The sequence below is a fragment of the Macaca thibetana genome, chromosome 1 (assembly GCF_024542745.1).
Source record: "Macaca thibetana thibetana isolate TM-01 chromosome 1, ASM2454274v1, whole genome shotgun sequence".
Lineage (NCBI taxonomy): Eukaryota > Metazoa > Chordata > Mammalia > Primates > Cercopithecidae > Macaca > Macaca thibetana.
Window position 1 is genome coordinate 90,877,586 of NC_065578.1, and position 27,331 is coordinate 90,904,916.

General features: G+C 37.6%; 1 protein-coding gene across 5 annotated transcripts; it reads left to right on the forward strand.

Moving 5' to 3' along the window:
• Positions 1-1,267: 1,267 nt before the first annotated feature.
• Positions 1,268-26,257, forward strand: CDC7 (cell division cycle 7). Of its 5 annotated transcripts, none has more exons than XM_050776111.1 (12): positions 1,268-1,325; positions 2,101-2,278; positions 7,829-7,912; positions 8,237-8,372; positions 11,554-11,647; positions 11,738-11,880; positions 13,027-13,276; positions 13,910-14,005; positions 14,767-14,945; positions 16,063-16,145; positions 20,632-20,781; positions 24,532-26,257. In XM_050776111.1, the coding sequence occupies exons 2-12, from the start codon at positions 2,164-2,166 to the stop codon at positions 24,924-24,926; spliced, it is 1,725 nt and encodes a 574-aa protein (XP_050632068.1). In that variant the 5' UTR covers positions 1,268-1,325; positions 2,101-2,163; the 3' UTR covers positions 24,927-26,257. The 5 variants fall into 5 exon arrangements, with proteins under 5 accessions (XP_050632068.1, XP_050632007.1, XP_050631930.1 ...); XM_050776050.1 differs by having other exon boundaries at positions 1,276-1,396; XM_050775973.1 differs by having other exon boundaries at positions 1,276-1,396; positions 2,135-2,278.
• The last annotated feature ends 1,074 nt before the right edge of the window (positions 26,258-27,331 follow it).

A 27,331-nucleotide genomic window follows, 5' to 3' on the forward strand; every position in this document is an offset into this window, starting at 1 on the left:
TCCTGGATGTCACGGTCTGCTTTTCTCTTTCTCAGTATCCACACTAGAATTCTTGATTTACTCTCTTCCACCTCACTCAATCAAAACCCATTACCTCACAGACTTCCCTTCTATGTGGCACTACCACCCACACATATGCTAGCCCCAAAACCTAAGATTCACTCTTGATGATGCCCTTTTCTTAATTTTCCACAGCCAATCACCAAATCCCATTGTCTTCTTTCTTTTATTTCTTCCGCCATTGTTCTGGTCCAAACTACCATTATCTTTCTCCTAAACATGGAGTGCATCCTATTTCCTCTGCTTCCACATTTGCCCCTCTATAATCCATTCTCTTCATAACACATAGATCGTATCACTCCCTTGCTTTAAAACTTTCAAATAGCTTCCTATTGTACTCGAAATAAAAGCCAAACTTCTTACCCTGGCTTTCAAGGACCACGGTCTGGCTTCTGCCTAACTCTCCACCCTCATCTATCTGGGACTATCTTGCCGCTCACTCACTATGCTTCCCCCACACTGGCCTTTCCTGCCCTGCCCCTGCAACATACCAAATTCCTTTCTCTCTGCATTTGCCCTGTCCTTTCTTTGCCAGAACAATAGTCTCCCTGCCAGCTCTTTCTCATCCAGGTCTCTTTGAGAGGGCTTCCCTGACCATCTAGATGCCACCTTTCTAGGCACTATCACATCTTTTCATTTTATTTCCTTCAAGTAGTAATCAATACCGGAAAGAATACTGTTCATGTATTCATCCGTTATTGTCATCGCTTCATTGGAATTTAGCTTCCTACAGGGATGGTGTTTGTCTTGCTCACTATGATTTCAGCCCCTAGAAATCCGCCTACCTCAGAGCCAAGGTCTCAGTAAACAGTACACACTGCCTTCCTGCCACTGTGCTAATTTCTACTAACACAGTCACAAATAATCAGCATTTTCTGCTTGTTTTTAACGGAAAGTAGGGCACTCAATGAAAAGGAAATAAAAGCAGAGTCAAGAAAGTGCCTTCTATCCATGGAGTACCCAAGTGTTGTGCGGCCACGGTATATAGGGATGTGTCAGCACCTGAGGTGTTTCCTTCTCTGAGCTAGTTTCTTTCCTGGAAATCATGTTGGGCCCTTAGCCTTATGGTTCACCCTGTTTTTTAAGATCATCCCGGGGTTTCATTCCCGTAACCGCTCTTCCAGCTGGCCAAGGGGGCGGGAAGAAACCCCACCCTCTTGCGCAAGCGCCCAGTAGCGGAATCCGCTGGGTCGAGGGCTTTAGTGTGCGCATGTGCAACGGGAGCTGCGGCGGGAAGTGTTGCGCAGGCGCATCCGATCCACTCGGTAGGTGGGGAGCTCTTGGAGACGGCGACCCAGGCATCTGGGGAGCCCCAGAAGTCGTACTCCCTTAAACCGTGAGTTTCAGACGGTTTGTTCCGTGGCGCGGGATTGTGAGGGATTAGGAACGAATTCTGGATGGTGACTTCGGTTTTCTCGCCGTGCAGTTCCTTTCCCCGCCCCCCTTCGGATCCCTCCGACCTGCGGCGGGAAAGTCGCGCGCCTGCGTACTAAGCATCTGGTTCGGTCTCTGGCCCGAGGGAAGCCGGTCTTTTCCGGCTGACCTCGCGGCCAGGGCTGGTCGGAGGATTCCCATTCATTAAGCCATCTCCTCCTCCGCCCAGTACTCGTAGCCAGGGTCGTATCAGTTCTCCATCAACTTGCGTGGGGCCTTGGACGAGCTTCCTGGCGCTCCCTGTCAGTGGCGAAACGGTTTTCTCCCTCTGTCCTTTTCCTGACTTCAAACCGCCCCCGGCGCTCGGCCCCTCCCCCACGCGGTCCCGCAGGCTACGCCGGACTAGCAGCCTCGCCGTTTCCCACTGCGCCGGCTGCTGCGCGGGTACCCAAGCCGGGAAATTCTCCCTGCAGCCCCCTGCCGGCGTTTCTGATAGGTGAAAATAAAGCACATGGAATTCCTTAGAAAAGGCCACAGTATGCCCTACTGTGGAGGTTTGGACACATGGTGCATTTGAAAATGTTTGCCCCTTTGGGGGCAGTGGCATGTTTTTAGTGCGTGGTTTAGCGAGTGATCTAAACTTCTCCAGTGTTCTAATTTTTACAGCTGCTTTGCTTTCCCTGTGGATGTAACCCCTTAGCTGGCATTTTGCATCCCAATTGTCTTGTGATGGAGGCGTCTTTGGGGATTCAAATGGATGAGCCAATGGCTTTTTCTCCCCAGCGTGACCGGTCTCAGGCTGAAGGCTCTCTAAAAAAAAACGAGCAGAATTTTAAACTTGCAGGTATGTGTTTAATTCCAAAGATGTACAGTTGCAGAGATTTTTCAGGCAACAATTCTGTGTTTTCAGTTGCTCTCAAAAAATAAGTAGATTGAATCTTAAAGTGAGTTGTGTGTTTCTATAGGACAGTGTTTTAAAACAGAGCTTCATATGATCTGAATGTAGGACTGAATTGCAATTTGGAAGACTGTAATACAACCCGTTTTACGGTTGAAGTTGTTATGGTCATCAATATTGGTAACTAAGAATGCAGAAATTTGATGATGCCCAAATTAAATTTCTCTTCTCTACCTGTGTTCTTGTCTCTACTCACCACATTGCCTTAAGCTTAAATTTAGAAATTGACACTGGAGATCATCACTTAAGTATTCAAAAGCAGAACTCACAGAGAAAAAAATATGAAATGTTTGTAGCAATAATAAAGCACCATATCTCAGTGTAGAGCATGAAATGTTGTTTGGCCGTAAACCAGACCTTGGGGTGAAGAGGAGAGGGTCAAGCAGTGCGTGCTTTTGTACACTCGCATGTGTGCTTTCATTTCTGCTCTGGCACAGGACCTGGGACATAGTAGGTATTTATTAATAATAAATATTTGTTAAATAGAGGAATTCTAGTTGACTGTATTTGTTTTCCTGAAAGGGTAGCCAGATCTTTTCCATCTTTGTCTGAAGTGAATTCTGTGCTTGTCCAAAAGATACTTATTTTGACCTTTTGTCCATATATTCTTTATAACCCCACCCTAGAAAAATATGACATCACATACTTTCTGCTTTGATGGAAGTCATTTATCCCAGTTACCTAAACTTGAAACTTTAATCTTCAGCTGATGCTTTTTATTTGTTCCCCATATCGTCACCTAGCTTTATTTCTTTTTAATAGGTATGGCATTGTGTCTTCTTTCCATTCCCATTTCCACCACATTAATTCATTTCCTTACACTTTGTTCCTGATTTACAACAGTTTCTCACCTATGCTGCCTGCTTGCACTTTTCCATCCTTCAGTTCATCTGGTACGTTGGTGCTAGAATAATCTTAAAATGCCACTTTCATCCAGTTTCGTGGATACTGTTCCTCTTCCTTTCCATTTTTCCAGCAGTTAGCTGTTTTTTTAGTTCATCTTTCCCTGACTAGTCATTGGACACATAACACAGTAACACAGTCATTGTAGTATTCTTTTTCTATCGCTTAGGATTCTGCATTTTGTCTCCACTGTAAGCCCCTTGGTGGCAGTATCTCCTCTGGCTTCTGAAGTATGTTGTGACTTCAGCAGAGTATCTGAATGGATGACTCTGACTTGGTTCTGGCATCTTGTTTAGGAGAATGCCACTATTCTAATATTCTGAAAATCTGCTGGGAAGTAAAGAATGGGGTGAATTTTATTCCAGATTTCAAAAGTTTTGTAGCGTTTATGTAACAGAATATTGGACATTATAAATAATACGATAAATTGTAAAACATGCTAAAACTTTACTCTTGCAGCTCTTTTTAAAATATGATCCTTAATAACAGCTAAAATTATATAAACATAACTTCAATGGGGAGTAAAGCTGATGAGGTCCAGGCACGTAACAGTCTCGTAATCTAATTGGGAAAGTAAATCAAATTAGATCATAAGACAGGTATATCCCTGCACCTTATCAGCTTTACTCCTTATTGAAGTTATATTTTTGATTGGATGTTTTATATATCTTTGCATTCCCAGAGCTTAACAGTGTCCAGCACATAGTAGGTGCTTGAAAATATTTGAATGAATGATTTAATGTAAGGATATAAAGTAAAATAGTGTAATGGATGAATAGCATGTCTCTTTATTTTGAGATATTTGTAAGATTTTTTATAACATTTTTCTGATAAACATGATTATTGAAAGTTTTGAAGTAAAGAAAGCCAAAATAAAGTCTTTTTGCATTATTGAAATATTGCCTGAACCGGAGTATGAGATCTTATTTCTGATCTCCATTTTTTGTTTAATATATATCTTGAATATTGCTGATGTAGTAAATATTCTACAACTGGATTTAAGGTCCATTGTATATTATATTTAATCACCTTTTACTGTTGACCCTATAGATTGTTTCTATTTTTTCCTATTAAGAAAAATGCTATAATGCACAAACTATCTGGCATAATATTGGTCAAATGTTTATTCTTTCACTAATTTGGCAAGCCTTTTTTTTTTTTTTTTTTTTTTTGAGACACAGCCTCTCCGTCACCCAGGCTGGAGTACAGTGGCGCAGTTACAGCTAACTGCAGCCTTAACTCCTGCACTCAAGCCATCCTACCCCCTCAGCCTCCTGAGTAGCTTGGATTACTGGCATGTGCCACTACACCCAGCTAATTTTAAATGTTTTTTTAGAGATAGGATCTTGCTATGTTGCCCAGGCTGGTCTCAAACTCCTGACCTCAAGCAGTCCTCCCATCTTGGCCTCCCAAAGCACTGCGATTACAGGTGTGAGCCACCATGCCTGGCCAGTAAGCTTTTATTATTTTTTTTAAGTATCTTACGATATGCCAAGTTTTAATAAGTGAGAAAGAAAGAGTCTATTATATACAGACACTTTTTTAGGTGCCAGGGATAAATCAAAGCATAAAACAGAAATGAACACCCTGATAGTTAGACAGTAGACAGACAGTAAACAAAAGAAATAAATACTAATGTCCAAAAGTGATTAGTGTTACAAAGAAAATGTAAAAGGGAAGGGGAGATAGGAAGTATTGGGGAAGGAGATTGTAATTTTGGTAAGTATAGTTGGTCATAGCCTTCTATAATATTTGAGCTAAGACTTCAAGGTGGTGAAGGAGTGAGCTGTGCAGATACTTGGGGAAGAGCATTCCAAACAGAGGAAACAGCAAGTACAAAGACCCTGAGATGGGAGTGTGCCTAGCATTCAAGAATAGCAAGGAGGTCATTGTGGCTAGAATGGGGAAGGTAATTGGAGTGAAGTCAAAGAGACATGTAAAGAGACTTTCTAATGGAGTGAGATGTGGAAACCATTAAGATTTTGAGCAAAATCGTGACAAGGTGACTTAGCTTTATCAGAATACTCTGTTTAAACTGTTTGCTATGTTGCAAGCTGACTGACTGCTGCATTACGGATAGACTACAGGCTGGCAAGGAGTGTAGTTAAGGAGAGTATTGATATATTAAAACCAACTTGGATATAGTATGTAGCAGAAAACAAAGTTACTTAAAATGTCAAAATAGAAACCTAGACCTTCATGTATAAAATAGAGGCATTTAAATAATTTTTAGCATATTATAATAGACTTTTCAGGGTCCTCCTCCAATCCTCAAGTCTATTTCATTTGTCTGTCTTTGGTACTGTTTTCCAGCTTTTGACATGAATGTACTTTTCTGCTTTCTGCTCTCGTTTCCCACTTCAGAATTTGAAGATATTGCATTCACTTTGGTTGCCAGGAAGTTTTACTGTTGTTTAAAATTGTTGAAGTTGTTCTGAAGTGACAGGAAACCTTAATAAACATTTGAGTTTTGTAAAGAGGAGTAGGTACATAGTAAGTGAGTAGTGGTGTGGAAGCACCCTTAATGTTTCTCCTCCCCTTCACATCTGTTCTCCACTTGTCATTTTTCTTCTTAAAAACTTTCTGTAGCTTTCATGTGCATTCTCTCTTCTCTTCCTTAGCCACATTCTATTTCTTTTATTAGTATTATTATTATTGAGACAGGGTCTCCCTCTTCTATCACCCAGGCTGGAGTACAGTGGCATGATCATAGTTTAGTAACCTCAAGCTCCTGGGCTCAGGGTATCCTTCTGCCTCAGTCTCTGTAGCTGAGACTACAGGCCTGTGTTACAAAGGCCAGCTAATTTTTTGTTTGTTTGGTTGGTTTTTAACTTTTTTAAGAGATGGGGTCTCAAACACCTGGCCTCAAGCAATCTTCTTGCCTTGGTCTCCTAAAGTGCTAGGATTACAGGCCTGAGCCACCACCCCAGGCCACATTGTATTTCGTTGTCTCTCAGCCCTCCCCCTGCCCTAATCATCCAAGCCTTTTTTGTTTTTTGTTGTTTTTTTTTTCTTGTTACTGTCTTTACAGACATAGTTAATTTTTCCTAAAGTGTTGTATTCGACTTTCACTACTTGGTGAATGCTTCAGAACAAAACTTAGCCATCAACTGAAGGCTTCCTATCACCTTCGGAAATCCTCCGCAACCTAGTAGTATATGCATTCTTTTATTACAGGTATCACCTTGTATTAAGAATGATAACATGTTTCCTCTACTAGACCAAGCTCCTAGTGGCTGTACCACATTTATTAGTTTTTTTTTTACATGCCCATTGCTGAGCATTTTTTAAAACAGTATTTATTTAAATGAATTAGTTCTAGCCAGGTGTGGTGGCTCATGCCTGTAATCCCAGCACTTTGGGAGGCCAAGGTGGGCAGATCACTTGAGATCAGGAGTTCGAGACCAGCCTGGCCAATGTGGTGAAACCCCGTCTCTACTAAAAATACAAAAATTAGCCAGGCATGGTGGTGCGCGCCTGTAATTACAGCTGCTCACGAGGCTGAGGCACGGGAATCTCTTGAACCCGGGAGGCAGAGATTGTAGTGATTGGAGATTACATCACTGCACTCCAGCCTGGGCAACAGAGTGAGACTCCATCTCAAGAAAAGAAAGAAAATTAGAAAATATATGTATAATTAAAATAAAGGAATAAGTTCTGTAGACATCAGCAACACCTCTGTGAAACTGGGCAAATGATTTAACCTCCCTGAATTGAGTTTCCTTATCTGAAAAATCAGGATAATAATTCCTGTTCTGCCAAGATCACAGTACTGTTAGGAAGATCTGAAAAGATAAGGCATGTGCAAGTGCTTTGAAAATGTCTTAAACTTATGCTACATAGGGCTAGTAGAGCCTAGATGCTGTAATAAAATCTGAAGAGTCTTACCTAGTTATCTTCTGTATCCAGTAGTTTACTGGGTTTTGTATTATTGTGTTCCCTTGTTTTAATTATGTACATTTTTATAAAGAACTGATATTTATTTAAAAGTAGCAATTTATCTGTAGTCAAGGATAGAGAGTACTACTGGCAATTGGGACAAATTTTTAAAAATATGTTTTTACATGCTTGAGAGCTTTAGTAGGCCTTCTCTCTGAAAATATAGGGTGAATATTCAATACGTAAAATTTTACCAAGCCTTTAAGATGTTGTATCTTTACGGGAAATAGTTTTCAAGAACATTGCAATGTGTCCTTGTCATGCCATCTAGTGATCACAGCACAAATTGTTTAGTCATTTTAAAAATTTGGTGGTTTTTCATGTTGTAATCTATACAGTAACAATGTATCTATTAGTATATAATTCCAGTATAGTAGAAATTTGGTGTATTTAATTATGGGACTGTCATTTTTGCCTGTTCAAGAGGTGTGTGTGAGTTACAGCAACTTGATAGGGTTTTAATCTTACAAGTTTTATTAAAACTTTTATTTATAATTAATTATGTTTTATAATTTCATTTAGCTTTTTAAATTTTAAGAAACTATAAAATATACTGTCATTGATTAAAAGTCTAAATTTTTGTTTCCTTGAAAGGTGTTAAAAAAGATATTGAGAAGCTTTATGAAGCTGTACCACAGCTTGGGAATGTGTTTAAGATTAAGGACAAAATTGGAGAAGGTAATTTGGGGATATGCTTTACTATTTTTACAAGGTCTTTTTTCCCTCCTGTTTTCCTTTTGTAATCTTGCTTTTCATTACTACTTCTTATTGAAAAATATACCACTTTTTAGACTATTAAGACCGTAGTTTTATTACTAATTATGGTAGCAGCTTTTCTTTTTCAACCTCAAAGAAAGAATAAATAATAAATATTTACAGTAAAATGAAATCCTGTTTTAATCTATTATGCCATTGAAACAGTTTTTACAATCTATTTTAGAATTGTTTCATTAACATTTTTAAAAACCCTGATATTGAAAAATTTAATACATTGTTTTACAGGCACTTTCAGCTCTGTTTATTTGGCCACAGCACAGTTACAAGTAGGACCTGAAGAGAAAATTGCTCTAAAACACTTGATTCCAACAAGTCATCCTGTAAGAATTGCAGCTGAACTTCAGTGCCTAACAGTGGCTGGGTAGGCAATTTAAACATATTTTAATTGAACTTGTATATAATTTATAAGATTTTAAAGTAGATGCTTAGCAGGGATGAGGAGATTGTATGTGAATTAAATACATTTTTCAGTCAAGTGTTTGCAATTTGCTAGCACTTTCCTTCTAACCTTGCAATAGTTAGTTAAATTTATAGTAATTCTTTTAGATTGGATTTCCCTTGAGGCTCGGCTTGATTTCCTGTCTTTTATCACTGCTTTTTGTAACCTTCCTGCCAAATCATAAACCTTGGCTTTCATGGTTTACATTATTTTGTAAATGTAGGGAACTCACATTTCACATTTCCCCAGCTATTGACGACCTCATCTAATATTTTATTTAGAATAATGGAATCATCTGGTATGGTTTCTCTCTGCTGGGTCATTTCTGTCAACATAAGGACATGATTTAGTATCTTATCCTCCTAAACTGCCCTCCTTCTTCCACCTGCTCCATCATTTCTTTGTTCCCTCCTTAACAGCCAGACTTCTCAACAATTATCTGCATACATTGTTCTCATTTCACACCTCCCTTTCACTAAATACTCACTGCGGCTGTTCTCCTCTAAACTGGAAACTATAGAGTCAGCCATTACTCTAGGCATCATTTAGCACAATTGACTTGAACCCTTATCTTGACTTCTGTACTGCCACACCCTCGTTGTTTTCTTCTTCCCTCATTTGGCCTTTCATTTTGTGTCTTTGCCAGCTCTTCCACTTCTATCTGACCCCTAAATGTTGGAGTTCCTCATGCTTGCTCTTGGGTTTCTCTGTATTCTCCTTAGTGTCCTCCATTTCCACATGATCTAAAGTAATGATTCCCACAAGTATATAGTTAATCTCAGACCTTTTATCGTAACTACAGGTTTGTATATATCCACTTGCCTATTTAACATTTCCATTTGGTGCCTGATAAATATCTGAAACCTAATATGCCAAAACTAAACCTTAACATGCCAAAAATAACCCCACCACAACAAATGTTCTTATCTACCCATCTCTGCAAATGGCCCATCTACGCACTTGTTCGGGCCAGAAACCTAGAAATCATCCTCATTTTCTGTTTCTCTCCTAAACCACATTAATCACTAAGTCCTAGCCATTTTGCCTCTAAAATATATCTAGAAGTTCATCCATGTCTATCTTCTCTGCCACTACCTCAGCTGAAGCCTAGACTATAACTGTAGCCTGCTGCGTCTTTCTCCCCATCATTCTGTCTTCACACAGCAGCCAGAATGATCTTTAAAATATAAAATATATATGTATATAACTTAAATTGGGTCATTAGTTCCCCCACTTAAAATCTTTCAATGGTTTCCCTTTGTACTTTGAAAAAAAATTCAACCTTCTCATGCCTGTCTTCCCACCTCCTTCACTGTACTCCATTTCTTTAGTTTATCGAATTTGTCTCAAGAGCCTTCTTACCTCAGGGCCACTGCCCAGACTGTTTGCCCATTCAGGAAGGCCTCTCCCAGTCATTGCCTGCTGACCCTTTATCTTCTGATCTGAGCAAGAGTGAAACTGGACACAGGAGTTTATACTTGTAATCCCAGCACTTTGGGAGGATTGCTTGAGGCCAGGAGTTTGAGACCTGCCTGGGCAACATAGCAAGACCCCATCTTTACAAAAAACTTAAAAATTGGGCAGGCAGGGTGGCACACATCTGTAGTCCCAGCTACTTGGGAGACTGAGGTAGGAGGATCATTTGAGCCCAGGAGTTTGAGGCTGTAATGACCTGCGATCTCTCCACTGCACTCCATCCAGCGTGGTCAGCAAAACAAGACCCTGTCTCTAAGGAAAAAAAAAGAGTGACACTGCTTAAAAGATGTCTTCTCTGAATTAAATTAGATTCTCCTATTTTCTTCTAATTGTCATAGCATCTTTTGATTTCTTTCAAAGCCCTTACCATAATCTGTCATTATAAGTTACCTTGTTATTATCTGTATTGTCCACTAGGTAGTAAACTCCATGAGGACAGAAATTCTGTAAATTTTATTCACTGTTGCATTACTAATGTCTGTAATCCCTAACAGCAAATAACAGTGCCCACTAAATATTGAATGAATGAATAAGTAAGCCTGTTTGTTTCAGCCCTCTGTGTACTATAGAAGACAAGAAAATGAGATGGCCTCTGTAAAGAACGCTTGCATACGTTCTTGTACCGTAAATGTGATCATTCCTTTTTCTATACTTTAACTGTCTCCCTCTACCACTTTTTCTTTTTCTGTGCTTAAAAAGGTACATGCTAAAAATGCCTTCATCTGATCTTACAATGCAGTCAGGCAAATTGTCTTTAGGCTCAGCTTCCATTGTGTTTTATTTTCCTTCCTTCTGTTTTGTTTCTTCCTTTCCACTTAAATTGCTGTCTTAAAAATTACCAGTTAATTATTCTTTGCCAAACTAAAAGCCTCCCCTCAGTTGTTATTCTCTTTGACTTCCATGCTAATAACTCCTCCTTCAAAATTCCTTTCCTATTTGGCTCTCTAACTTGACTTCTTCCAAGCTTAGTTTTCTTTTCTCACTATTAATTTTCATGTCTCTAGGTATCACTTCTCTGCAAGTACTCTCACTGACTTCTCACTTGTCTTACTTAAGGTTTAGTCCCTTATCTAGATAGCTCTATCAAAATGATGAGGTCTGGTTTTAGCTGCTTCTTTTACTGGCTTTACTTATGTTTTGATATCTCTATTGTTTTCTTACTCAGGCTCAAAATCATAGAAATCACCTTTGTCCTATTTTACTCTTTTATGAAGCAGTGTAGCATAGTGATTAAGAGCATATGTCTGGAGCAAAATGCCTGGGTTCAAATCCTGGCTGTATGATCTATTAGTTTAGTGACCCTAATTTATTTATTACTGTTACCATCTTATCTGCTAAGTCTTATTAATCTTTTCCCTTTTTTCTCTCTCTGCCACTTCCCCAGTTACAACTATAATTACCTCGTTGGAATTATTATAGTAACGTCAAAACTGGTGCTGTTTTTGTTTTAAAAGAAAACTTTAACACAAGAACACAAGTCACTTATGTTTATATTATGTGATGATGATTTTAAGTCAGTTTTCAGCAATATGTATGCATTGCTAAAATTGCGGTTTTTAAAATTAGACATAAAGTTTCAGTCCCTCTGACCTTTCCTCTAAAAGTTCGTTGTGCATTTTTCCACTAGGGGGCAAGATAATGTCATGGGAGTTAAATACTGCTTTAGGAAGAATGATCATGTAGTTATTGCTATGCCGTATCTGGAGCATGAGTCGTTTTTGGTAGGTTTTAATATTTCTTGAATTTTTATTAGCTGAATATTTCATTGCAAACAATATTTGTAACTCATTTCATTCATAACTTTATTTTAGGACATTTTGAATTCTCTTTCCTTTCAAGAAGTACGGGAATATATGTTTAATCTGTTCAAAGCTTTGAAACGCATCCATCAGTTTGGTATTGTTCACCGTGATGTTAAGCCCAGCAATTTTTTATATAATAGGCGCTTGAAAAAGTAAGTATGAAGAGTTACTAGAAAATATTTACCCTATTTCTCTTTTAAAAAACAATTTTGTTGTCTATATTTAAGGTATTGAACATGATTTTATAACATACATAGATAGTAAAAAGGTTACTATTGTGACGCAAATATTTCGGTTAACCATTTTATTTTTGTTTTTATGCAAGAGCAGCTAAAATTTACTCATTTAGCATGAATCCCATATACAATACAGTTTTATTACCCGTAATCTTCAGAGTGTGTGTTAGGTCTAGATTTATTTATCCTACATAACTGCTACTTTGTATCCTCTGACCTATATCTCTTAGATAGAACATACTGCAACAGCCATGCACAGATTATTTCTGTTTCAGTTTCTTTGTGATTGGGAAGGGAACTGTGGTGAAGAAGAAGATAAAATTGTATTCGTGGAACAGTGTACATTATTAGATATACCATGATTCAGTGGAAATAGCCTGAACTAACAGACTTAGAGTCTAATAATTTTTGACCTTAGATATGTCTGTTACTCTGGACTTCATTTTTCTTTGGACCACATGATAGCCAATTTCCTGTTTTAACATGAAAGTTTTATTTTTATGTATACTTTTTAATGCTGATTATAATTATAAGCTGAAAATAACATAAATACCTCTATATAATGGATCGTATTGAACATAGTAAGATTGTAACTTCTTTTTTGAGCTTTTATACCCCTGACTTAAATTTTCTTTAATTGGATCAGATTTTAAAACCATGATTTTAATTTTTAAACTTGCTTAACTAGAAATTATCTGCTATGATGCCATCTCTGCCACCATCAAAGAACAAAGGATTGTGTTTATGTTATGTATTCCTCTTCTGCCTTATGAACCCAGACCACTGGAAAAAGAGAACATTTGATTGATTGTGGGACACCTCTTAATTTGCAATCCGAGTTAGCTGTTAAATTCTTACTTTGTCTGGAAAACTTAGGTTTTTTTTCTTTTCCAGAATGCTATAAATCCCCCCCCCGGCCAAAAAAAAAACAGCAGAATGTTATAAATTCCTAATTGATCCCAAAAAGAATTACAGTTTTTATGAGGATGGTTTGAGAGTATTACAATGTTACTAAGCTTTAATTGTTACAGATAAGTAAAAATGCTTAATTTTGTCTCTTAGGTATGCCTTGGTAGACTTTGGTTTGGCCCAAGGAACCCATGACACGAAAATAGAGCTTCTCAAATTTGTCCAGTCTGAAGCTCAGCAGGAAAGGTGTTCACAAAACAAATCCCACATAATCACAGGAAACAAGATTCCATTGAGTGGCCCAGTACCTAAGGAGCTGGATCAGCAGTCCACCACAAAAGCTTCTGTTAAAAGACCCTACACAAATGCACAAATTCAGATTAAACAAGGAAAAGATGGAAAGGTTCTCTCTCTTTTATTTCTTAAGTACTGACACTGTTTTAGAAATGTACTCCTTCAGCCAACAGAGGGAAATACATTACTAGGATAGTACTTGTAATTTAAAAAACTTTTTTTACATTTGTTATATGTATTCAGTTGATTAACTTTTCACTAAGATTTGTACTGAATCATTTTGGTTACTATTTTAAAACTAAAATTTACATTGTCCGTTTATAACGTTTGTCATTACCTATTATGAAATCATATTTTATGACAAAAATGGAAAATATTACATTTTCCCTGCATGTTAAAAAGTTCAGATTATCCTTTTTAAAAGAAAGCATTAGTTATAGGGGAGGAATTCTGAAGTGTCTATCTCCATTTTAGCTGCACAGCAAAATGTAACATCCATGCAGGTGGTTTTTGAATTTTTTTAGTTACATATATTTGTGGACTATGATAACATTGTATGGGTGTTGAATTCTGTCTAGACTATTTTCTCCTTTCACAGAAGTGGTTTGGTGCCTGAGAATGACTTGGATGCAGCTGTTTTTGTTTCATCTCACTTAACTCTTTCAAAACTATGGCAGAGTACAGCTGGCAGAAAGTGTTACAGATATAATCCTTATTTTCCTTGTTTTTGTTGGTATTGTAGGAGGGATCTGTAGGCCTTTCTGTCCAGCGCTCTGTTTTTGGAGAAAGAAATTTCAATATACACAGCTCCATTTCACATGAGAGCCCTGCAGTGAAAGTAAGTAATGTAGCTTAATAGCATAATGGTCAGTCAGTCATACACTGAAGAGAATTTAGGTAATAACTAGATTAACATTTATTATCAGAACTTTTTTTAAAGTAGAGTTGGCTTTGGCAGAAGGTATTACTGCTTTGAGCATTTAGTCAAAACTTGTTTTCTCCAGTTTTTTTCTGAACTTTTCTGGTGGAATTTTTTCTCATTTTTGGTTAGCTATTACTGCTCTTTCTCTAGAGGAAGAACGTTAAGGGCTTTTCTGTCATTGCTAGAGTGTGAGCTCCATACAGCTAGCTAACTGTTCTGACACATAGTTGATAGTGTAAAGATGTTTGTAAAGTTAACAAAATCATCATCAACGTAGATGATTTCAGATTGACTTAGGATATCTTGTGACAGCTAGACAGCATGAGCAACAAATTAAAACTGTGATTTTAGCCAATGTACTTGTGCAGTTTACAGTTCTGAAATGGAGTTAGACACTAGAACATAACTTTTATACTTGTATCAGGAAAAGTTCTAATAAAGTATAAGTCAAATATTGGCCAAGCTAGGACTAATGAGTAAATTTTAATATAAGGCGACTTTGCAGAAAAACCCAAGAAGACCTTAAACATTTTAATAGACAACTGTTTATTTACCGTCCAATAGCCATTCAGCAGTTCTTAAAGCTATGCTTCCGCTATTGCTTTTTGCCATACTAGCATTTTAGGACATCGTGTTAAATGTCATGAAAATAGAAAAATAAGACTTTTCTTTTACAGCTCATGAAGCAGTCAAAGACTGTGGATGTACTGTCTAGAAAGTTAGCAACAAAAAAGAAGGCTATTTCTGCAAAAGTTATGAATAGTGGTGTAATGAGGAAAACTGCCAGTTCTTGCCCAACTAGCCTGACCTGTGACTGCTATGCAACAGATAAAGTTTGTAGTATTTGCCTTTCAAGGTAATGTGTTTTGATGGTGTTATAAAATCACCAGCATGCTGCCATTAGAAATTGCATTGATTTGGGTGGATAATTTTGTGAGTGCAAGGGATCAATACAGATCAGTGAACTGCAGTGGGCCTTGATGCACAGCAGTAGTACCTTGAAGAGCAAATGATAACAGTTTTCATATATTATTTATTTAACACGGATATACTCTGGAAAACACATTTGTTCTTATATGCAAATAAGTAGGATGGGGTGGCTTTTAGAAGCTTCGAATCACACATTTTGCTTGCTGATGTAATCTTTTCTGTTTTCTCTTTTTATTCCCATTTATGTGGAGTAACCAGAACCAAACAGTAAGAGCTCCTCTCTTACTCCCACCTCCAACTCTTTGATTCATAAATTTCTCCCTTTCCTTCAAGACTTGGCTTTCATAAAGCCTTTCCTGATTAACTCAAATATATAAGTGTATCTGTGATCAATTACTCCAAACAGAAATGAATTTTTATACCTGTGAATTGCTATTGGGTTCTATTTTTCTACTGTGGCTCTTATTATCCACTACTGCTTTTTCTTCTTGGAGGTTATTTTAAAACCTTTCTGGAGTAAATCTGGGGAACTAGTAGAGGGGGTAAAAACCAGTAGAAGAAAAATGGAGGCTTTTTATCCCACTAGATTATCATTTACTTTTTTTTTTTTTTTTTTTTTTTTTTTGAGACGGAGTCTCGCTCTGCCGCCCAGGCTGGAGTGCAGTGGCCAGATCTCAGCTCACTGCAAGCTCCGCCTCCCGGGTTTACGCCATTCTCCTGCCTCAGCCTCCCGAGTAGCTAGGACTACAGGCGCCCGCCACCTCGCCCGGCTAGTTTTTTGTATTTTTTAGTAGAGACGGGGTTTCACCATGTTAGCCAGGATGGTCTCGATCTCCCGACCTCGTGATCCGCCCGTCTTGGCCTCCCAAAGTGCTGGGATTACAGGCTTGAGCCACCGCGCCCGGCCATCATTTACTTCATAGTAACACTTACTATATAGGTATCGAGGCAAAATTTACTGTGAACTAAATTGATGAATGTTATCTTTTAGACTTACATAGTTCAACTTTAACGTAACTAGAGAAATCTTATTTCATCATAAGGCGTCAGCAGGTTGCCCCTAGGGCAGGTACACCAGGATTCAGAGCACCAGAAGTCTTGACAAAGTGCCCCAATCAAACTACAGGTATGTTTTACTGGAAATACAGAACCCAATTAAAATGGATTGTCCCAGATGTATTTTATTTTATGATCTTTGTCTATTTATAACTAATATTTGAGCTCTTCTGCTTTTATTTAAGTTATGTAAGCAGTTCTAGCAGTGTGGCATTCCTATTTTTGAGCTAATGCTATTCTTTATGAAAGTTTTTAATCCTAATGTTGCCTCTCTTTTTTTTTTAAACAGTTTATTCCATAGATTACATTTTGCGTATTTATTTACAAGATGATCTTACCATCTTGTAAATAAATACGCAAAATGTAATCTATAGAATTTTGTTGACATCAGCTTTATGGGGGAAAAAAATTATGTTTAATAGTTTTTGCCAACCAAAGACTTAAAGCATTTTATTTGCTTGCTTAATACCTCAAAAGTTTCCTGTGATGTAGATATAATTGTGTTTGATTAAAATTATTTTTGTTATATAAACAATATAATAGCAGTTAGAAGGTTTTGAAAAAGAAAAACGTCTTCCATAATCTAAAAAGTTACCATGGAGCTGGAATTCAGGAAACATCTTGAATGAATAGATGGATCCTGCTGTTCACTTGGATTATGGGCTTTGAAGAAATGCGTTCATTCATTGAATGTCTGTTCTTGCTTGCTAATGATAAAGTAAATAAATAAATAAGACCATCTGTTCACACTCTAATCAGGACACACTATCAAATAATTATAAAATAACCTGTTGAGTATGGTAGTAAAACTTATACAAGGTATTTAAGGAGTATCTAACTATCCTAACCCAAAAAGATTATGAAAGGCAATTCATGAAAGAAGTGACCTCTTAGAATGTAAATTGGGCTGGGAGGTTAGCATAGAGGCATGAGCCAAGGAACTCAAGAAACAGCATACAGAAAACTAAAAAAGTTTCATTTTGGCCGGGCGCAGTGGCTCACACTGGCAATCCCAGCACTTTCGGAGGCTGAGATGGGCGGATCACCTGAGGTCAGGAGTTTGAAACCAGCCTGGCCAACATGGTGAAACCCCATCTCTACTAAAAATACAAAAATCAGCTGGGTGTGGTGGTGTGCACCTGTAATCCCAGCTACTCGGGAGGCCGAGGCAAGAGAATCACTTGAACCCAGGAGGCGGAAGTTGCAGTGAGCTGAGATCACACCATTGCACTCCAACCTGGGCGACAGGGCAAGACTTCATCTCGAAAAAAAAAAAAAAAGTCTAATGTTGCTAGAATATTAAGATGCAAGTTGAGGAATGGTGAGAAATAAACCTGGAATGAGGTAGACAAGGTCAGACCACAGTTGTTACAGTTTGGACTATATACTGTACATATAATCAAGCGAAAGAAGTGGCAATGGTATATTCTAGATGGATCATTCTGGCAGGCGTTCAAACAGTTTAGCTTTTGGAGAGTGGTGGCATGAATTTTTCCAGTTGAGAGGATGAAAATGTGAATGAGGGTATTAGTAATAGGAATAAAAAGAAAAGTGAAGGGTTGGAAAAGGCAGAGCTTGGTGGATAATTGGATGTAGAATTTGGGTGTGGTGTGGTGAGGGAAAAGGGCATTCAGGATATTTACCAGAGTCCTAGCTTGGGAGACTTGGATGTGTACCAGTAACCAAGGTGGAGAGTAAAGGAGAAGTAACTGGTTTATAGGGGAAAGTAAGGTTGGTTTTGGGTATAATTGGTTTGAGGTATTTGTGGGACATCCAAATAGAGATATCCAACAGAATCAAAGTTAAGTCTGATGCTCAGCGAAGGAGCTGGGCTAGAAATGCAGTTGAATGTCATCATTATATAAATGACAGTTGAAACCATGAAGTGGATGGACCAATCAGGGAGAGTATACAGAGGGAGAAGTTAAAACTCTGAGGAACATTAGTCAGCACTTAAGGCTTGGAGAAAACATTGAAGGAGCAGGCAGAGGTACCAAAGGAGCTAAGAAAGGCATGTAGGGCTGGGCACAGTGGCTCACCACGCCTTAATACCAGCACTTTGGGAGGCCAAGGCAGGCAGATCACTAGGTCAGGAGTTTGAGACCAGCCTGGCCAATATGGTGAAACCCCGTCTCTACTAAAAAGTACAAAAAATTAGCTGGGCATGGTGGTGCGTGCCTGTAGTTCCAGCTACTGCGGAGGCTGAGGCAGGAGAATTGAACCCAGGAGAAAGAGGTTACAGTGAGCCGAGATTGTGCCATTGGACTCCAGCCTGAGCAACAGAGACTCCCTCTCAAAAAAAAAAAAAAAAGTGATACAGTAGCCGAAGGAACAGAGCAAATAACCTGGTGATACTAGGAGGTCAACAATTAGGAGAGATATCCCTTTAAAAAAAAAAAAAAAACGGGCGGATCACGAGGTCAGGAGATCGAGACCATCCTGGCTAACACGGTGAAACCCCGTCTCTACTAAAAAAATACAAAAAAACTAGCCGGGCACGGTGGCGGGCGCCTGTAGTCCCAGCTACTCCGGAGGCTGAGGCAGGAGAATGGCGTGAACCCGGGAGGTGGAGCTTGCAGTGAGCCGAGATCCGGTCACTGCGCTCCAGCCTGGGCGACAGAGCGAGACTCCGTCTCAAAAAAAAAAAAAAAAAAAGCTTTTTAACATCAATTTGAGCTGGTTGTAATCTTTAACAGCCAGAATTAAGAAGATTAAAGTTTCTATAGTGGGAATGTAAATTAGTACAACCACTATGGAAAACAATTTGGACGTTCCTCAAAAAACTAAAAATAGAGCTACTACATGATCCAACAATCCCACTGCTAGGTATATACCCAAAAGAAAGAAAATCAATGTACCAAAGAGGTATCTGCACTCCCATGTTTGTTGAAGCACTATTCATAATAGTCAAAATTTGGAAGCGACCTAAGTGTCCATCAACAGATGAATGGATAAAGAAAATGTGGTACTTACACACAATGGAGTACTATTCAGCCATGAAAAAGAAGATCTTGTCATTTGCAACAACATGGATGGAACTGGAGATCATTATGTCAAGTGAAATAAGCCAGGCACCGAAAGACAAGCATTACATGTTCTCACTTATTTGTGGGATCTAAAAATCAAAACAATTGAACCCATAGAGAGTGGAAAGATGGTTACCAGAGGCTGAGAAGGGTAGTGGGAGGGTGTGGGGGACATGGGGACTGCTAATGGGTACAAAAAATAGTTATAAATGAATAATCCAGCATTTTGGGAGGCTAAGGCGGGTGGATTGCTTGAGCTTAGGAGCTGGAGACCAGCTTGGGCAACATGGTAGAACCCTATTTCTACCAAAAATACAAAAAAGTAGCTGGGTGTGGTAGTGTGCACCCGTGTACCCAGCTACTCAGGAGGCTGAGGTGGGAGGATCACTTGAGCCTGGGAGGCGGCGGTTGCAGTGAGCCGAGATCACACCACCACACTCTAGCCTGGGCAACAGAGCCAGACCCCATCTCGGAAAAAAAAATAATGAATAAGACCTAGTATTTGATAGCACAACGGGGAGACTATAGTCAATAATTTAACTGTACATTTTAAAATAACTAAAAGAGTACTTTGGGAGGCTGAGGCAGGGAGATCACTTGAGCCCAGGAGCTTGAAACCAACCTGACCAATGTGGCAAAATCCCATCTCTACTAAAAATACAAAAAAAAAAAAAAAAAAGCTGGGCATGGTGACACGCCTGTGATCCCAGCTACTCAGTAGGCTGAAGCATGAGAATTGCTTGAATCTGGGAGGCAGAGGTTGCTGTGAGCTGAGACTGTGCCACTGCACTCTAGCCTGGGCCACATAGCGAGACCCTGTCTCAAAAAAAAAAAAAAGAAAAGAATATAATTGGATTGTTTGTAACACAAAGGATAAATGCTTGAGGGAATGGATACCCTATTTTCCAGGATGTGATTATTACACATTGCATGCCTGTATCAAAACATCTTATATACTTCATCAATATATATACCTACTGTGTACTCAGAAAAATTAAAGTCTTTACAGCCACAAAAAAATAAAAATAAAATACTTTTTTAAAGGTTTCTATAGCAGCAGTTGGTGCTAGTGTCAGCTGAAGAAGAGCTTCTAATGTTCATTACTTTTCACTAAAATGAAAGCATTTTGACCAGTATGGTATGTAATTCTCAAGGATCATTCAGATTTTTTTCCCCTCTTAGCTGTTTTTGGATTCCTTTTGATCCTATAAAATGTTCATTTACTTATTGTTTCCTAATGATTAAGTATCCTTTTAAATTTACCAACATGTTTCTTAAGAAAGAAACATATTTTGCAGTGAGGATTCTCAGTCCTGGTTGTACATTAAAATCACCTGAGGAACTTTTTTTAAAACATTGATGCCTGAGCCCTACTTTGGAACTGTTCAATCAAAATCTCTGGGTCTGGGCATCTGAATTTTTTAAGGCTCCCAAGGTGATTCTAATGCATAGTAAATGTTGAGGACTATTGATTTAGATGATAAAATTATAGACTTGAAATTTATTTTTAAAATTTGTCTTCTATTGCAGCAATTGACATGTGGTCTGCAGGTGTCATATTTCTTTCTTTGCTTAGTGGACGATACCCATTTTATAAAGCAAGTGATGATTTAACTGCTTTGGCCCAAATTATGACAATTCGGGGATCCAGAGAAACTATCCAAGCTGCTAAAACTTTTGGTAAGCAGTTTTGTATTATAGAACAAAACAGAATGCCTTTGATTATCTCCTACAAATCACTTAATAAATTATTATGAAATTTTCTTTACAAATAAACATTGAGTCTTGATAAAGTTCTCTAATATTAAGTAGAAAATTCTTCAATTGCTTGAAAATAAACGTATCACCTCTCCTCTATACATATAATCATTTAATCTTATTAAGCACAAGTAATACCTTTTGCAGTATTTAAAGTTTACCTGTATAATTTTGTAGGAATAAGGAGTAAAATCTTAACTCCTTTTAGTTATGGTTTGACTTTTATTACATACATTTACCTTTAATAATATGTTTTACTTTTTTATTGTATTTTAAACATCAGATGTACTACGTCTTGGTACTTAGAGTGTCCTTGCCTTAAATGATCTTAGGCTATACTAACAAGTAAACAATTATTAATACAGTATAATAAGGATTAGGGAAGAGAATAGAAATTTGTGTTGTCAGGTTGTGTAGGTTTATGGGAGCAGAGAAGCAGAATGCATAGAAGGCCTTAACTGATGGGATATTATTGTAAACATATATTGGACATGGATGTCATCTCCTTAGCATGCAAGTTCTTCAAGACTGGGATGTGCAGTGTACTTCATAGGGCACGTGAGAATTATCTCAGCCTTGCTGTGGCCAACAGTCTGAACTCAAATGCCCGTTTAATGTTTATTTTCCAAGCTCAGTTATAGTTAATGCTTTCCAAGGAATAAGTGGGATTGAGTCAGCTTACTACCATACAATACAGAATACCCCAGGAGATAAAGGTTCAACCAGCCTACCTCAAGAGTAGCTGGGCTGCCTTGTGCTCAGCCCCAGGATCAGCGGGTCTTAACCGGGGTTGCATGTCAGAATTATCTGAGAATCTTTAAGAAATACATATGCCTGCCCACTCTACCTATTCTTGGAAAATATGATTCAGAAAAATAAGATACTTAGGAAGGCTCCAGCCTTGTTAGTTTGAAAAAACAAGTGATTTTGACTAAGAAACTACAGGTGTTTAAGAACCACTGCAGAAATTACTGCCCTAGCTTATGCACTAGTGCTATAGTCCAATCTATAAGAAAAACTTGGTGGTTGTGAAGAAAGCCTCATCTTAATAGAGGCTTGCCAAAATATGTTTCTACAGCAAAGTCGGTCCACAATTGTAACTATCTTGTACTTATTGTAAGAAAATTTTATTTGAAGATAATAGGATGAAATAATACATACAAGGGAAAAGTGACCATGAGTGGAAAACAAGATTGATATCTTAGAAATGGCATTCTTACATAATAATAAACATAACAAGTATGTTTATTCTCAACTGAGAAAACTTTCATCTACTATTGAATAACTTGGTGAGAGGTTTATGAACATGAAGTTTATGAGCCAACACCAAAATATTTTATTGAAGAGCTTGAATCTCCCCATTGGTAATCCAAGTTATAATCAGGGCCATCAATGGAAGTACAACATCTGACACAAAAATACTCCAGATCAAGTGCCATGATAGCAAGCAAGAGCTTTTAGAGATTTATCATTGTAATACTTGTTTTCATATTTGAAAAAAAAAATAGGACCAGGCACGGTGGCTCACACCTGTAATCCCAGCACTTCGAGAGGCTGAGGTGGGCGGATCATGAGGTCATGAGATGAGACCATCCTGGGTAATATGGTGAAATCCCATCTCTACTAAAAACACAAAAATTAGCTGGGCATGGTAGCACACACTTGTAGTCCCAGCTACTCGGGAGGCTGTGAGGCAGAAGAACTGCAGTTGAAGCCAGGAGACGGCAGTTGCAGTGAGCCAAGATTGCACCATTGCACTCCAGCCTGGCGACAGAGCAAGACTGTCTCAAAAAACAAATAATAAAAATAATGCCATAGGACTTGTCTCAGTTGTATTAGTATGACATCTGTAGTTATTTTAGTCAGATCTTACTATAACTTTGGACTGAGTATAAAAGCCTCAAAATTTCAGCAAACACAACTGTGTTCCCCTTTGTAACCTAAAGAAATGACTTAGCTGAGATTAGCAGTGAGATCACCTTTACTTCTCTTATCTGTAACCTATTCCACTGTCCTCAGCCCTTAAACCTGGCTCCATTGTGGGTTGTCATTTAGTACTCAGTGAATTGTATTGGATAAATTAAAAAGAAAAGTCTTGAGCTGAAACAAATTCCTGACACATAGTAGTCTGTAACAAAGTATGTTGACCGATTGTGTTAGTTGGAGTTATTTTTCCTGAATGTTATAAATCAATCTTCTTTTTGGTCATATAAAAAAAAGCATATTGTATAACTTGGGGACATGCGATAACATATACTATTAATTATTTTATGACTTCAGAACAAGCTAATGAATAAAAAACTATGTGAGTATTCCCCTCTGGCTCTGATTTTTCAGAGAGAATAGGAATGATAGAATCAGTTCAAAAGTAAAAAAGGATTGGCATATTGTATCCTCATAGAATTTGGTTTTTGGTAATTGTTTCTTTTGTTTCCTCCCTTTCCCTCCCCTCTTTTTCCCCTGGCTTAGTTAAACATCAGTCCAGTAGTTAGTTCAGAATAGGGAAAGGTAACTTTTTATCATCCTCAGCCAGATTAATGACTTTGTTGACAATCTACATTCCCAGAAAAGCATCTAAATGTTATGGTACTTATTGTTTAGTACATTTATGTTTAATAAGTAAATGCAAGGCAAAAATAATACATGATTGCCATTTGCGTGATTAACTTCTTTTTGCACATCTGATAATAAACCCATCAGGAAGTTGTTTCAGACATTTATATTTTTAAAAACTAAGATATAGTTTGTTTATTTGTTCATTCAGAAGCATTTATTGGGGCTTTATGTATGCCAAGTACTATTGCAAGTCTCTGCTTTGACAGAGCTTAAATTCTAGTGAGGGAGAGAACATAAGTACTATGAGAAATGAGTGGTACTGAGAAAGATAAAAGGAAAAGGGGAGGGAAGAGGCTCATTTAGGATAGGTTGGTCAAGAACAGCATCTCTAAGGATGTATGTTGTCATTTGAACAGAGTTGTTGAAATGAATAATGCCTTTTTGTCTAGTCCAACAGACATTAACTGACCACCTAACATGTACCAGGCATAAGCTGGGTTTGGGAGGTTCAAAGATAGATAAGACAGTTCCTACCTTCAAAGAGCTCACAGTCTCTACTAGGTGGGACAGACATATATAGGATAGCAAAAATAATAGTAGAACTCCTCCCAAGATACAGTAGAAGCTGAAATTGATCAATTCTCTCTGAGGGTGTCAAGCCTGAGGTGATTCTTGATCTGAGTGGTGATGCCAGTGAGAGTGTCCTGGGCACACAAGGAGTGCAGGACATCATAGGCAAAGACAGGAGTCATGTAGTCAAAGACATAGAAGGCTGGAAAGGAAGTAGAGTGGGGGCGTGGGAGCTGCAGCTAGTTAAAGATTGTAGAAGGATAAGATGAAGCTTGAGAAACTGGCAGAGTCAAGTGAGTGCCTGGCATAGCTTAGTAAGTCACTGCTTTCTACTTACTATCTCTCACTTTATCTCCCACTGTGCAATTCACATACAACTTAAATATAGCATGTGGTGCTCTATCTCACTGTATGTGTGTGTGTTTGTGTGTCGGTGTCCATAAAGCATATGTTTGAACTTTCATGTTTCTCATGAGAGAGGCTTCTGATATACTCAAATAATAAAATGGCTTTTTCTGTTGTTGTTTTTTCTTCTTTTGCTTTTAGGGAAATCAATATTATGTAGCAAAGAAGTTCCAGCACAAGACTTGAGAAAACTCTGTGAGAGACTCAGGGGTATGGATTCTAACACTCCCAAGTTAACAAGTGATATACAAGGACCTGCTTCTCATCAACCAACTGTTTCAGAGAAGACTGACCATAAAGCTTCTCGCCTCATACAAACACCTCCAGGACAATACTCAGGGAATTCATTTAAAAAGGGGGATAGTAATAGCTGTGGGTGTTGTTTTGATGAGTATACTACCAATTTAGAAGGCTGGAATGAGGTACCTGATGAAGCTTATGACCTGCTTGATAAACTTCTAGATCTAAATCCAGCTTCAAGAATAACAGCAGAAGAAGCTTTGCTGCATCCATTTTTTAAAGATATGAGCTTGTGATGATGGGTCTTCATTTAATGTTTACTGTTATGAGGTAGAATAAAAAAGAATATTTTGTAATAGCCATAAGTTCTTGTTTAGAGACCAGAGCAGGATTAATAATTTATTTTAACATTTTAGTGTTTGGTGGCACATTCTAAAATATAGATTAAGAATACTTAAAATGCCTGGGATAGTTGTTGGGACTAACAACATGATCTTCTTTGAGTTAAACCTACCTAAGTAGATTTTAGGTGGGTTCCTTATTAGGTCAGATTTTTAGTTTCCCTAATTACTTTTCACTGACATATGCAGAAAAAGGAGCAGTTTTAGTTTTAATTAATTAAAATTAACGGATGTGATGAGGATTAAATGAATCAAAAGACTTAATTTGTAGATTTTTTTAGAGTTACGAGCTATGTATACTTTGGGGAAACTCAACCTGGTGCTGGTGCTCTAACAATGTAAGAAAAGAAGATAATTTCCTTTTCTAGAGGTACATATTACGCCTTTTATGAACACTAAAACAATGAGGAAATGTTGGTCATGGGGCAAAGTATCACCTAAAATTGAATTTATCCATTTTTTAAAAACACTTTATGAAAGCATTTTAGTGTGAATTGCCATTTTTTCTTAATGGCTTCTCGATTTTCTTCCTTCTCTGCCCCTACCAAAAACATTCTCCTCGGAAATTACATGGTGCTGACCACAAAGTTTCTGGATGTTTTATTAAATATTGTATGTGTTTACAGTTGGGAATTTAAAATAATATATACACTGGTTGATAAAGGGAAGCTGCAGGACCAAGGTGAAGATTGATAGTCCAAATGCTTTTCTTTTTTGAGGTGTATATTTTTTCACACCATCTTAGATATAATTAGGTAGCTGCTGAAAGGAAAAGTGAATACAGAATTGACAGTATTATTGGAGATTTTTCCTCTGCATAGAGCCATCCAGATCTCTGTATCCTGTTTTGACTAAGTCTTAGGTGGGTTGGGAAGAGAGAAAATGAAGTAGGCAAAGAGAAAAGGACCTAAGATAGAGGTCCATATTCAGAAATGATATATATCAATGACAGCATATCAAACTTCCTATGGGAAAAAGTCTGGTGGTTGAGTCAGCTGACAGATTTCCCATTTAGTAGTCATAAAATACAGAAATAGTTGAGGGACATATATTCATTTTGTTATTTTGAGCATTGGTAGATTAGTATATCTACCTAATCTGTTTGGTAATTATAGGGTATATCTATATAAACCATTACCATTGATCTGCTCTGTCTTATGCCATAATCTTAAAAAAAATTGAATGCTCTTGAATTTGTATATTTAATAAAGTTATCCTTTTATATTTTTTATGTCAGAGTACTCATTTGAAAAATAGCTTTTTTTTTTAAATTGACCACTGGGAATATTTTTCTTTTGAGATGGGTGAATGATGATATTTCTTCAGCAAATAGGTAGCATGTTAATGAAACAGTCATGTTAACACATATTCAGAAATTAAAAAGAAAGAAAAATTTACCAAAAGGGTAGATAGGGAGACATTCTCTAAGAAAGTTTAAAATTCAGGGCTGTTGTTTTAACTTTCCATTAATGGCAAAGAACTTGATTGATCCTGAGGGGGAAGTAAAAGGGAGCTAGTGTTTTTAAAGATACCTAGTGTTACAAATTAGTTCTCAGGGAATTTCAGTCCCACTGAAGAATATTGCCTCAATTTTGGACTAATATTCCTAATGTGCTAAATCAGAATTGGCAGCGAGCTTCTATATGCATATTCTTTAGGTTTTTACGCCTTCTGAAGACCATTTTTAAATAATGGGAAATGTTTCTAAAAGATTTGAATTAGGCAAAATAGTCATTTCTAGGGATAGACTAAGAAGGTAACTAGTTAATGCCATTTCCTCTTAATCAGCTATTTTTCACTCAGTTTTTAAAAATTCCTACTGCTCAGGCTCGATAAAACTTAAGGGTATTTTCACTTAAAAAGCCTTAGACATTTAGAACTATTAATATAACAAGCTACAAGTATTGGTTTTTGAAACAGGCTGAGCTCTAGCATTTTTAATGAAACTTTTCCTTATAAGGAGATGATTATAGTTGTCTTAATGACCTAAATAAAAGTGTGGTTCAATAATGGTTATTCCAAGAATTAATCATCGTTTATTTCAAGATATGAACAAGTCATCAAGTAAAACGTTAATCTTACTGTTCCTGGCATCAGCATTTTAGGGACAAAATAGTGTTACAGATGTCGGGATATTGATTGCATAAAATCTTGAAACCCACAAAACTCATAGGCTTAAGTCTTAGTAATTTCTGTTGTTTATGTAATTTCAGCCCTGCACGTCACTGAAAAGTTATTTATCTTAACAAACTGGCCAAATTTGGCGGGTAATGCTGTCTGCCAGTATCAGCAGATGTATT

Excerpts from the sequence above, each read along its gene's own strand:
- CDC7 (XM_050776111.1), top strand. The coding sequence starts at position 2,164 with ATGGAGGCGTCTTTGGGGATTCAAATGGATGAGCCAATGGCTTTTTCT. Across the intron at positions 8,373-11,553 it reads CAGTGCCTAACAGTGGCTGG|GGGGCAAGATAATGTCATGG; the intron begins GTAGGCAATTTA and ends TTTTTCCACTAG. Across the intron at positions 20,782-24,531 it reads CCAAGCTGCTAAAACTTTTG|GGAAATCAATATTATGTAGC; the intron begins GTAAGCAGTTTT and ends TTTTGCTTTTAG.